Source organism: Mangifera indica, chromosome 8 (assembly GCF_011075055.1).
Source record: "Mangifera indica cultivar Alphonso chromosome 8, CATAS_Mindica_2.1, whole genome shotgun sequence".
NCBI classification, from domain to species: domain Eukaryota; kingdom Viridiplantae; phylum Streptophyta; class Magnoliopsida; order Sapindales; family Anacardiaceae; genus Mangifera; species Mangifera indica.
Genome location: NC_058144.1, coordinates 1,764,242 through 1,775,592, shown reverse-complemented (window position 1 = coordinate 1,775,592; position 11,351 = coordinate 1,764,242). Strand labels below are relative to the sequence as shown.

At 30.9% G+C, this 11,351-nt stretch overlaps 1 protein-coding gene across 2 annotated transcripts; it reads right to left on the bottom strand.

The window, feature by feature from the left end:
* Positions 1 to 212: 212 nt before the first annotated feature.
* LOC123223803 (jasmonoyl--L-amino acid synthetase JAR4-like) lies at positions 213 to 4,709 on the bottom strand. Of its 2 annotated transcripts, none has more exons than XM_044647180.1 (5): positions 4,484 to 4,709; positions 3,326 to 3,635; positions 3,127 to 3,228; positions 2,116 to 2,915; positions 213 to 838 (listed from the first exon to the last, which is right to left on the bottom strand). In XM_044647180.1, exons 2-5 carry the CDS (start codon positions 3,616 to 3,618, stop codon positions 297 to 299), a joined length of 1,737 nt encoding a protein of 578 aa, XP_044503115.1. In that variant the 5' UTR covers positions 3,619 to 3,635; positions 4,484 to 4,709; the 3' UTR covers positions 213 to 296. The 2 variants fall into 2 exon arrangements, with proteins under 2 accessions (XP_044503115.1, XP_044503116.1); XM_044647181.1 differs by lacking the exon at positions 4,484 to 4,709 and adding an exon at positions 3,996 to 4,140.
* Between the last annotated feature and the right edge of the window lie 6,642 nt (positions 4,710 to 11,351).

Here is an 11,351-nt window from a genome sequence, read left to right as displayed (position 1 = left end):
TGTGACGTCAGACTTGTTTTCCGACACAACTCAGGCGGGTCATAAGCCCACTTGTTTAAGACAAATTGTCGTTTGTCTCCAACGAAGAGATGGAGAATCAAGGCACTTTAAGTAGCTTCAGCGACTTGCCAATAAAAAGTCTTCAAAAGCAATAAACTATAACTTTTTTCTGACTTTATATACAAGAGGTATATACTAGCAAAAGATTCCAATGAAACAAGAAAACTATGACAGATTTGCATTATTCTAGTGGAAAAAGCATAATACAATTGAAGTTTCATTTTTCATACATTCATTCACCCAAAAGCAGTACTAAAAAAGTTCTTAGCAACATTGTTAGCTAAGATTTGCAACACCACATTGTTGGCAGTTCCTACACACCTTGGGGTTTTAAACTGATTAAGAGCAGAGCCTAACGCGACGTAGTGATCGAGGATTTTGTGGAAGGTCCCCCTTTGAACAACTCGGAGCTCAAGAGGACCAATGGCATTAACCTTGCGTGAACTAACATAGCCTGCATCGATAAAAGATCGATCCAAACAATTGCAGCATTCTTGCAAGATTTCCGCACTTGCGTCACCACTAATTTCCCAGAATATCACATAGTGACCAGGATCTGTTGATACATCAACATGGCTGGTGAAGTCAACCACTTCAAGTTTTTCTTCAGCTAAAAGTTTGGCTGCCGTTTCTACAGAGAGCTGCAAGTCTGTTTCAGTGTTCTTGTCTATGTTTATGGTGAGTAACAGGTTACTCCTGCAAATAAATTTCAGTTCCGGGGTTGAATTGTGAAAGCCCATAACCTTGACCACATCTCCTAGTCGATAACGGTACAAACCTGCAGTTTATAGATACAAATAGAATTCCAGATTCAACACAATGGCATAGTACAACTTCACAAAGGGAACTACAAATAAAAGTCACCCAACAGTTCACATAAAATTATGAAACACCACTGCAGAATATATAAAGCAGACCAGGTTAACACCTAGATTTGAAAATTCTGAAATTACTGCCACCTGCAGATCCATCAGTTGCCAACAATTAAAGAAAAAATCCATTTTAGAAATCCCTATGATTTTATGATAATATTTTAGGTCTGCCCTTTTGAACACATATGACCTAAGCCGGTTCTGTTTCATATGGCCCAACTGAAACTTTCATGCTTGAAAGACAACTTTAAAAGAAACTACAAAATATTATTCAACTAGTCCTTGTTTTCTTCATAAGGAGTATTGCATTGTAAAATATACAGATCATACAAATTATTCATTTGTTTGTTCAAATCCAATCTCAAATGCTTTTCTAAGTAACCCACTAAAATGTGAAAATCAAGAAACAACTGTGTCATGAAGACTATACTACACAAGGAATTACAGAAAAACTAGTCAAACAGGTAATGTACAACCTTAAAAATGTGTGTGTGTGTGTGTATCTATAATGTAGTAGTAAGCACATTTAACAAATCAAATTTGTCTCCTTCAAAAGATTGCTTCTGTACTTACGTATAAATTGTCACAAAATACAGATAAGGCAATTTTATGTTCAAACCAATAATAGAGCGAGTTTGATGTCAGAATACACATGTATCTTCTTGAGAAGAGAAATTGTGTTTCCTATTGCAGTTATTTACATGGGGTGCATTGAGGACCTAACAAGGCATTAACACCTAGAAAAAGCTATATTTAAGTACAGATTCATCAAATAATCTAATATGTCTGTGTTTAAACTGTAGTTTATACAATAAGAGATGCATGTCTCACAGTCAGTTCAGCTATGTCAACTAGCATATATATAATCTCATTCATGGCACAGCATGATATCAAAATAGTATGCAAAAATGCAAGACAGGACGGAAATGAGTAGTAATTCATCAGATAGAAGCTCTAATATGATTCATATAATCTCTGAGCATTAATATCAAGGTTGTGTTTTCAAGATGCTTATTAAATGACTGCCAGTGAAGTCAAGCATGATATAATGCATGATGGTCCAGGGAAATAACACATAATGAACAACACCATAAACTGTTAATTGCATAAGTTTTAAGAACAATTCTATTTATAAATCACTGAATTTAAAGAAAGAAAGTATCTTTGTCAACAATTTCTTTACCTGCAAAAGTTGTGACAATTATTTCATACTCTTCCCCAACCTTAACTTCAGTCAAGCCCAGTGGCTTGCGCTCCAGGTAGAGTACCTGATCCTCCACATTCTGTTTGAGAGGGAGGAATTCAAAATATCCTATATTAGGGAGCACAGCATAAGTAGCCAACTCAGGTGGCAAACTTGGATTGACATTTGCTCCAATCCAACCTTCAGAAGAACCATAATCAGCACTGATAAGATGCAGCTCCCCCGCATAATGTCTCAACTTTTTCAGATATGGCTCCATTGACCCAGTTAATATCCCATAGACGTACTTTGCATTAGGAAATAGTGTTGGTATTAATCCATACCAATTACTCAATCCAGAGCATCTTTTATGAATCGAATCAGCCAATTCAGGATTTGGCTTCAGTATTTCGGACATAGCTGCTCGGATTGAAGGGACAGTGACTCGACTTGAGAGGACACCTTCCTGTATGTCAGCACATAGCTCTTCCCAAACTTGTTCAAATGTCCGGAAAGCGTGGACAATACTGTGGGCAAAGGTTGAGAACACAAGTTGAATTTCCTCGCAAGAGATTAGGCCACATAGGAGATGGCAATACAACGACTGTTGGTAATCAGGACCAAATATTACTTCGTCAGGGCTGCAACACTGGGAAAGCATTGCCTTCATCCCACTTTTGAACTGTGAATTGCGGTAGACATTTGTAGTAGCAGTTCCTGCATTTAGCCCCCCTTTTGTTATGAACTGCCTGCTGCCATATATAAACTGTAAGGCTTTCCCATTTCCAATAGGAAACTCTCTGCAGGTCATAAAGTATATTCATTAATCCAGGATAAAATTTCAAACTTAAAAACAAGAGACAGGCAGAGCTTTTCACGTTTAACAAACCATGGGTGACTAACCCCAAATTAATAGTAGTTCATCAAAGTACAATCCATCTCTAGCAAACAACTAAAACAATTTTGCAGCACCATGGAAAATATTAAGATAAGCAATATTTAGAAAAGTACTTGTTTCTAAAGGCAAAAGAAGTCCGATATATCTGCATGGTGGTTTGCATCAACTCATCATTGAAGGGTACAAATTTAGGCTTTCCTTGAGTCGTTCCAGAGCTGCAATAACACAAAATTCCCCAGAACATGACTCATTAGTAAAACCAAACTATAATTTAACTCATGAAACAATAACAAATTTATTGAAACTATGTACCTTAGCGACATAATTGTTATGGCCTTGCCAGTGAGGATATGTGAGGTATCACCATCAGCGATTCGCCGAATATAAGGTTCCAGGTCTGAATGAGAAACAAGTGGAACACAAGCCTTAAAACTTTCAGGGTCTGTTCTTCCATTGAGACCGAGATTTTGCAAGTACTCAGCCGATCCATTTTCTTCCAAAATCCTTTTCAAAGTCTCCCTCTGAATTTTCTCAGCATCCTTGGTGACTGTTTCAAATTCCTCTATCACTTGATCTACATCAATAGTTTCCGTCTTCTCCAACATCCTCACAATCAATTTTTCTGCAACCAAATCATAATATACACAAAAATAGAACATAAAAGTCAGTAACATATTACTAAAAAAATAAACAATTGTCACAACAACTGAACCTCAACCAATGAAAAAAAAATTAATAAATACCGAAAAGAACAAATAATGAGCTCATAATTGAAAAGGTCAAATTCATCTACTGTGCTCTTTTATATTGCTTGTAAGCATATGACCAACCATCAAAAGACGTCCGTACATAATTAAATTACAAAACTTCTTTATTTTTTGCCGAAACAAAAATTATAAAATTGAAATCAGTGAAACGGAAGGTTCAGAATAGAGAATGAAAGAGACTAAAAAATTAGAAAGCTGATGAGGTAGAGAATTACAGAAGTGAGTTGAACAGAAAATCAATCAAACCAGAGAGCTAAACACCGAGTCCAATATCCTCAAAAAACCGAAGACGATAAAGAAGCTTAGATTTGAAGTTGTAGTCTTTCTTTGAAGACAGTCAACTTGGTTGACTATCAGTAATTTCGAGGAAAAAGATTCCTTCGTATGGAAGAAAAAATAGAATTTGAGACAACTTTGAAATAAACGATTTACCGACCAGTTCTACAACAAAACAAGTACAGCTTTGAAGCTCCAATTCAAGAAATCTCATGATTTTGTAAGAATATATTTTTTAATATCAATTTAAAAATAAAGAAAGAAAGGAAGAAACTGATAGGTAACTAAAAGTCAACAGGCACATATACATATACAGAACACAACCAAACTGGTAAAACGACCGCAGCTTCGGAGATTAACCTGCAAAACGAAGCCGTTTTACAGAGGAACAAATTGTGAGTAAAAGACTGATAGAAGACAACAGTACCTGAGACGCAGTGTGTGAAGAGAAGAGGAAGAGAAACTGAAATCAGAACGAGGCTCAGTGAAAGGCGTTAAGAAGTCACCGATTTCCACGCTTTCACTCTCACTTTTCTCTGAAAAAATTGACCAAAACTGGGGAGAGAGAGAGAGAGAAGCTATCAAGCAATATTTAGTTCAGTAATTGCCGAATGGCTGTTACTTTCTTTTTGGCTTTGGTGGTGATCCTTTTGGCTCTCCCTATGATATATAAGCCTTGCTAAATGCCGTCCACCTTTTGCCATCCATTTACCATTTTTATTTTTATTATTGAAAATACCTTTTTGCCCATTCGTTTTTGCCAAAATGACATCATCTTTCTAGGTTGGAAGTTTATGTAATTAAGGTGACAATTATAGCCAACCTTTTTATTTTATTGTCCTTACTTAAGACTTTTGGATGTGGATTTATCGCTGGGATGCCAAAAGGGAAATATTTGTCGTGGGGCCGTTCAAGTAAAAGTTCTGCCTTGAATTTTCTTTTGGCCAAAGGATTATTTCCCATCAAATTTAGTTGCTTTCTCAAACAAACGTTTACAAGGCTTAAAATCATTAAAAAATAAACTATAAATTCATCATTTTATTAATAATATTAAAAATATATATATATAATTAATTATTTTTTTATAAATTTTAAAAATTAATAATTTTATATTTACTTAAAGTTTTTTAACTTTAAAAACTTTTATTTCTCCACTTTCAAAATTAAAGTTTTTTTTTTTCATTTATCTGATCATCATTACTAACATCGACGATCTTTTCTCTTCATTCTAAAATATCGGTCAATGTATGATTGAATATGATAACCTTCTCTCTCCAGATCTGTTTATTGAAATGAAGAGACCAATCTCTTCGTCTCAACAAAGCAATCTAGAGAGAGGAGATGTCAACTAAAATTTTAAAGTGGAGAGGGGAGATTGTCAATGTCGAAGATGGTGGTTGGAGGAGAGAAAAAAAAACCCTAGATTTGGGAGAGGGTGAAATATAATTTTTCAAAGTTAGAAAACTTTAAACAAGAGATGAAATTATTAATTTTTAAAATTTAGAGAGAAAAATATAATAAGTTTGATATATTTTAATATTATTAATAAAATAATAATTTTACTCTTATCTCTAATAAAAAATTTCAACTTTAACTAATCAATTACTAAAACGTTAAATTTTTCAAATTTTATGAATGTATCTTTGAGAAAACAATTAAATTTTTCAAATTTTATAGATGTATCTCCAAAAACACAACTAGATTTAGGTGGGAAATAGTCCTTTGGCCTTTTCTATCTATAGATTTTATTTTCAGAAATAATTAATTAAATTTCTTTAATATTTGACTAAATATGAACATCTTATGCATTTATTCAATTCTTGTATAACGCTAATCAACAATTCTTAAGTTGGCATGCAACCAGGACTTTTAAGTGATTTGCAATAATTAAAAAACTATTTTAAAATATTTTATGATTTTTTTCTAATTAGGGAAATATCCTATTATAAAAATATTTTCAAATTTTAACGAATTTGATTTTGAATTATTTGCTAGTATTCCATCTTCATCAAGTGAGCTAACATTTTTCTCACCTAAAGTTTGTCTTTTGACATTTTCCCACCCGTGAAAGTTTCTAGATAAAAATATTTACTTTCATTGCAAAATTTGGAAGTAAAAGGTTTTTGTACGAATACATATTATAGAGTCAATATCGCTTGCTTTCGTAAAATATTAACAAACGACCTAATTTGAGATATAATTACTTAAATCTCTATATTCATTAAAAAAAGAAAATACCCTATGCTCATAATAGCAATAGCTAAGTGTGAACTTGGCTATATTGCACTTGGGATTATACGATCTGACTGAATTTTATAATTTCAAGTAAAATTTTAGACCAATCGTATTATTTTTTGTGAGTGCGGAGATTTCCACTCCTAAATATATAAAGTTTTTTTAATTTAATTTTTGCAATTAAAGTGATGTTAACTTTTTTGTTGTTGCCGGAAAAAAGAATCTTGGTGCATTATGATATGAGACTTCTTATGCCATATGTTGGAAAATTGCGTCCGAATTTCACCATAATTGTGATTCGAATCTGATTGGATTAATAAAATTCAAAGCAATAAATGGATCCCATCAATTTGAGTATGGCCTATTAATGGCAGTGGTTGAATATGGTTTTGCCCTCTGAAAGCAAAAAAAATATATATATATTATTATTATATAATTAATTATAACAATTTACCCATATATTCTTATCAACCTAAAAATTTAATAATAAGAGTTATAGAAGTATCAAAACTCAAATTAATTAATGCGGATAGGACGTAGCATTTAATTCCTAGACATGCAAAGAGGCGACACCCACCATGTGATATGTAATATTTAATTGGCCAACAAAAGACATATTCACACACAAGGTTTATTACAAACTCCGGCTTGTATTTATTAACTATTACAAATTTAAATTTTTATTTATAAAGTTTAAAATTAACTAAACAGTTAATTTTAAAAATAAAATTATTATTAATTAATAATATATTTAAAATAATAAAATATTATTAATTTCTCTTTTAAATCTAAAAAACTAATAATTTTTATTTTTTCTTTTCTGTATTAAAAAAATGTTAAAAAATAATATTTTTTTCTATAATTTCTTTTTCTTCTCCTTCTCCTTTTTTGATATCGTCATTGGTCGAATTCTCCCTCCCTCCCTTTTTCTTTCTCTATTTTGACTTCTCTCTCCATTTTTTCCCCGTTTCCAATGTTAAAAATCAAAGATCTCTAGATGAATATGACATTTCACCTCTTGCTTCATCCAGATGTCTTCGACTTTTGACTAAGGTTGATCCAATGATCTCCCACCCAAGGTTTGTTTTTGTCCAGAGATCTCCCACCCAAGGTTCATTAAGAGATCTCTAATTTTCAATGTCAGAGAAAGGAAGAAAAGGTAGAAAGAAGCTGAAAAAAGAGGAAGAAAAGGGAAGGGACAAAAAAAAAACCTTATTAAAAAATATGATTTTTTAAAATTTAATTTTATAGGAAAAATTATTAATTTTATAAACCTATAAAAAATTTGATAATATTTTATTATTTTTAATATATTATTAATTAAATGACTATTTGACCTTTGATACTAATTATTTCTGTTAATTTTAACACTCAATAGGTGAGAGTTTGAATTTTTAATACTTCCTAGATAATAATTGGATTTGCAACAAACCTTGGGTGGGAACATATCTTTTAGCTTATTTAATTTTTTTTCCAAGTAAAATATTATTATTGATTTTATGTTGAGTTCATTATTAATTATAAACATAATAATTATAATTTAAATTTAAATGCCCATAAAATTTCACTCTCCCATACTCAGTTGCACTTTCCTGTTAAAAAATGAAAAGGGTAATTATGTAATTTCGTGGGTCGTCCTGCGGAGTCAAGGGATGACGTGTGACCACTAGAATTAAACTAAGAAGTCCACTAAACCAGCCCAACCATTGGTTTTTCTTGTACAGTAATATTAAGTTAGGTACGTTTCCAACCTAAAGTTTGATAAAAGAACAATTTTCACCCTTTAAGTTTGAAAAGATCATTTTCCATCCATCAGTCAAAGGATATTTATTTTATTCTATCCCGATATTATAATAATAGTGCAATTAATAATTACTTTGTTTTTTAGGTTTAAAATATTATAATAACACCACTGTCAATATGACTGTAAATATTATTATAGGATGTACATTCATTTTTTAAACTTACTATAAGCAAATGTATATTTTTTTCCATCTTGTTTCATAACACTTTATATTTATAGTCTTAATAGTTTGTAATACGTATTTAAAATTTAATTTATTACATTTTGTTTAGTTTTTGTGATGTAATTATTATTTTTTAAATTATAAAGGGGATATCAAAAAAATGAATTTTTTAAAAACACCTTGAATTTTTTTAAAATTCCAAATAACCTTTAAAACAATCACTAACACTTTAATGGTTTCAACAATTATAATTCACCATAAATGTACAATTATACATTATTGGTATTTCTATCTATACTTGTTTTAATGAACATTACAAATAAACTATTAAGCTAAATAACAATTAGCCCCGGAAATTAAATTTTTGTGCTTTTTATTTTATATTAATTTTGTAAAAAATAAATTAAGTGATTTTTTTAACAAAATCATCAAACAAGTGGGAAAATGACATTTTTAAGTTTAAAGGACGAGATTCAATCATTTTATGAAACCTTGGGGGGTTGCAACCAGCGAGTTAATTGTACTTAAAATATTTGTTATGAAAGTGATTTGTGATAATTTAAAGTTAATTTGGTTTTTAACAAATATTTAAGGCCAAATGAAGAATTAGTGGTTTTAATCATGAGTTATCCAATTATCTCAAGAGAGCATGATTTAAAGAGTGATACATGTGTATATATGAGCTCAAACACGTAATTTGTGACAAATGTTTGCTCCAATTTCATTCAAATATAATTTCATCTCAAATATTTGTTAAGGCATTAAACATGCATGCTTGAAATTTATGTTTAAATCATGTAATTAGTGCTTGCACGAAGATGAATTTAAATCGAACTGGATCAAATAGTGTTTGACTTGAGTTCAATTAATTATTTTAAGAAAAAAACTTGTTGATAAGTACGATCTCTCCTCAAGTTTTGGACATAAATAACTAACTTGAGTTTGTTTAAAAAAAAAATTTTAACCTTTTATTTTTTTAAATATTATTTTAAAATTTATATCTTTTATATATATATATATATATATAATTATTTATATATTTTAAGTAAATAATAAGATTTTAAGTGTGTAAGATATAAATAATTTGACTTAGATAGCAAACTTAATTTATTAATAAGAATTTGACTAAAAATCAAAGATACTAAATAGAAAGGTCATATAAGTCATTAATGCTTTCATGTACCTTTTTGCTAAGTTTTGTAATAAACCCAAGCCATTATAGAGTAATTAAGATTTGAAAATTGAAATCTCGAATCCAACCTTATCGAGTATTAGAGGTGTATAGTTTGAGTTTGATAAGTTTTTTTAAAACCAATTTAAGCTTAGTTCAACTTAAAAGAAACAAATTTAAGTTCATTTATAATATTGAATTAAGTTCAAATTAAACTCAATTTAATATTATAATCAACTTAAAAATCTATCAAAGATTCAAAATGATATTATTTTGATTGATTCAAATTGAATTCTTCTAAACTTACAAGTGTGATCAGTCAAATACCATCTAAACTCAAGTTCAACAATACAAAAAATTTTAGACTTAAATTTAAATTTAAACTTCATTAAACTAAATTACTGTTAAATCTTGCACTAACTTAGCTTGAATCTTTGATTAATTGTCAGTTAGGGTAAAGAAAGTTCTTCGCTGGCCGTATACTCTTGGATTTTTAGCTTTGAGGGCGGATTGTACAGTCAACTAAGCATAATGTTGTACGGTGGACACACTTGGTAGCAATTATGCGGAGGATAATTTATTTTTTATCCCCTCCAAGTAAAGGGCAGGTTCCTCTCGAAAAGGAACCTTTTGTGCGGGGCTGTATTATTCTCAGTAAAGTGAAAATTCCCGGCCACTGAATAAGTAGTTCATTAATTTCAAGCAACCTGGCATCTCTATTCAACTTATCGCACACCTTTGCAATTTCATTTTGCGTATATTCTCCTCCACCTACTGAAGCAGCAAATCACAGCATCTTCATTCACCGGATTGAAGAATCTTTACTTTAATCAAAATGTCCGTTCTTGAAATTGAATCGATTATAATAAACAAATAAAACTCTTAATCAAGTGACTATTTAATACATGTCCATTGCATCAATTATTATCCCATTTGCCGGGGCCAGTTGTACGTTATGTTTCTATTTTCATGCAGATTATTAATTTCTTGAGCTGAAATATTTGTCCCTCTATGCTGTAGGTCTGTGCCCACCCATTTGAATTGTGCAATGACGTACTCGGCCAGCTCCCTTTCAAATGTTATTAAAATCTTTCTGGTGTGACAGCAGATTGAAGACCACCAAGGTCACCATCCCAATCCGACTAAATTAAAATGCCTGATCATTTAACTGTAATCAAAACGTTTTAAATATTTTTAATAGGCCAGAGGACTTATTCCGACCCATGGGTTACTTTTTTTTCTAAATTTTATTTATTAATTTTTAAAAATTTATTGATCAACTATTAAAGTTAATCAAACCTATTAGTTTTAAAATTTTATTTTTTTCACTTTAAATTCTAAACAAATAACAATTTTTTCTTACTTAAAAATCTAAAAAGTTATATTTCCCCTTGTTAAAGTTTTCAATTTCCTCCCATTTTCTTTAGTGACTAACGTTGGCTAAGACCCTTGTCAGTCCATTCTCTACTTGCCATTGTTGACCCTAACCAAAGAAAGACCGAAAAACAATGAACCAGCGGATGACTGAACGCCATTGATGGACGAATTGATTGTGATTTCACCAAATTTGACAACAATTTGATCAGATTTAGAGGTGGGAATAGCTACTAAATCCGGTGAAATCACAACTGATTCGTCTGTTAATGCCCTTCGTAGATGCGTTCGGTCGTCTATCGATTCACCATTTTTTATCTTTCTTCGGTCAGGGTAGTCAATGATACGTAGAGGATGGGCTGACAAGGTTCTTGGCTGGCTCCAATTGTCGGAGAAGAAGGGAGGAAATTGAAAACCTTAATAGGGGAAAAATATAACTTTTTAAACTTTTAGATAGAAAAAATTGTTAGTTTTTTAGAGTTTAGAGTGAAAAAAATATAAAATTTTAGTTTTTTTAAAATTATTAATTAAATAATAATTTTATCCTT

What these genes read in the sequence shown, in the direction of transcription:
- LOC123223803 (XM_044647180.1), bottom strand. Translation starts at nt 3,618, where the DNA reads ATGTTGGAGAAGACGGAAACTATTGATGTAGATCAAGTGATAGAGGAA. An exon ending in ATAACAATTATGTCGCTAAG is followed by an intron (nt 3,229 to 3,325) that starts GTACATAGTTTC and finishes GTGTTATTGCAG; the next exon opens with CTCTGGAACGACTCAAGGAA. An exon ending in AATTGTCACAACTTTTGCAG is followed by an intron (nt 839 to 2,115) that starts GTAAAGAAATTG and finishes TATAAACTGCAG; the next exon opens with GTTTGTACCGTTATCGACTA.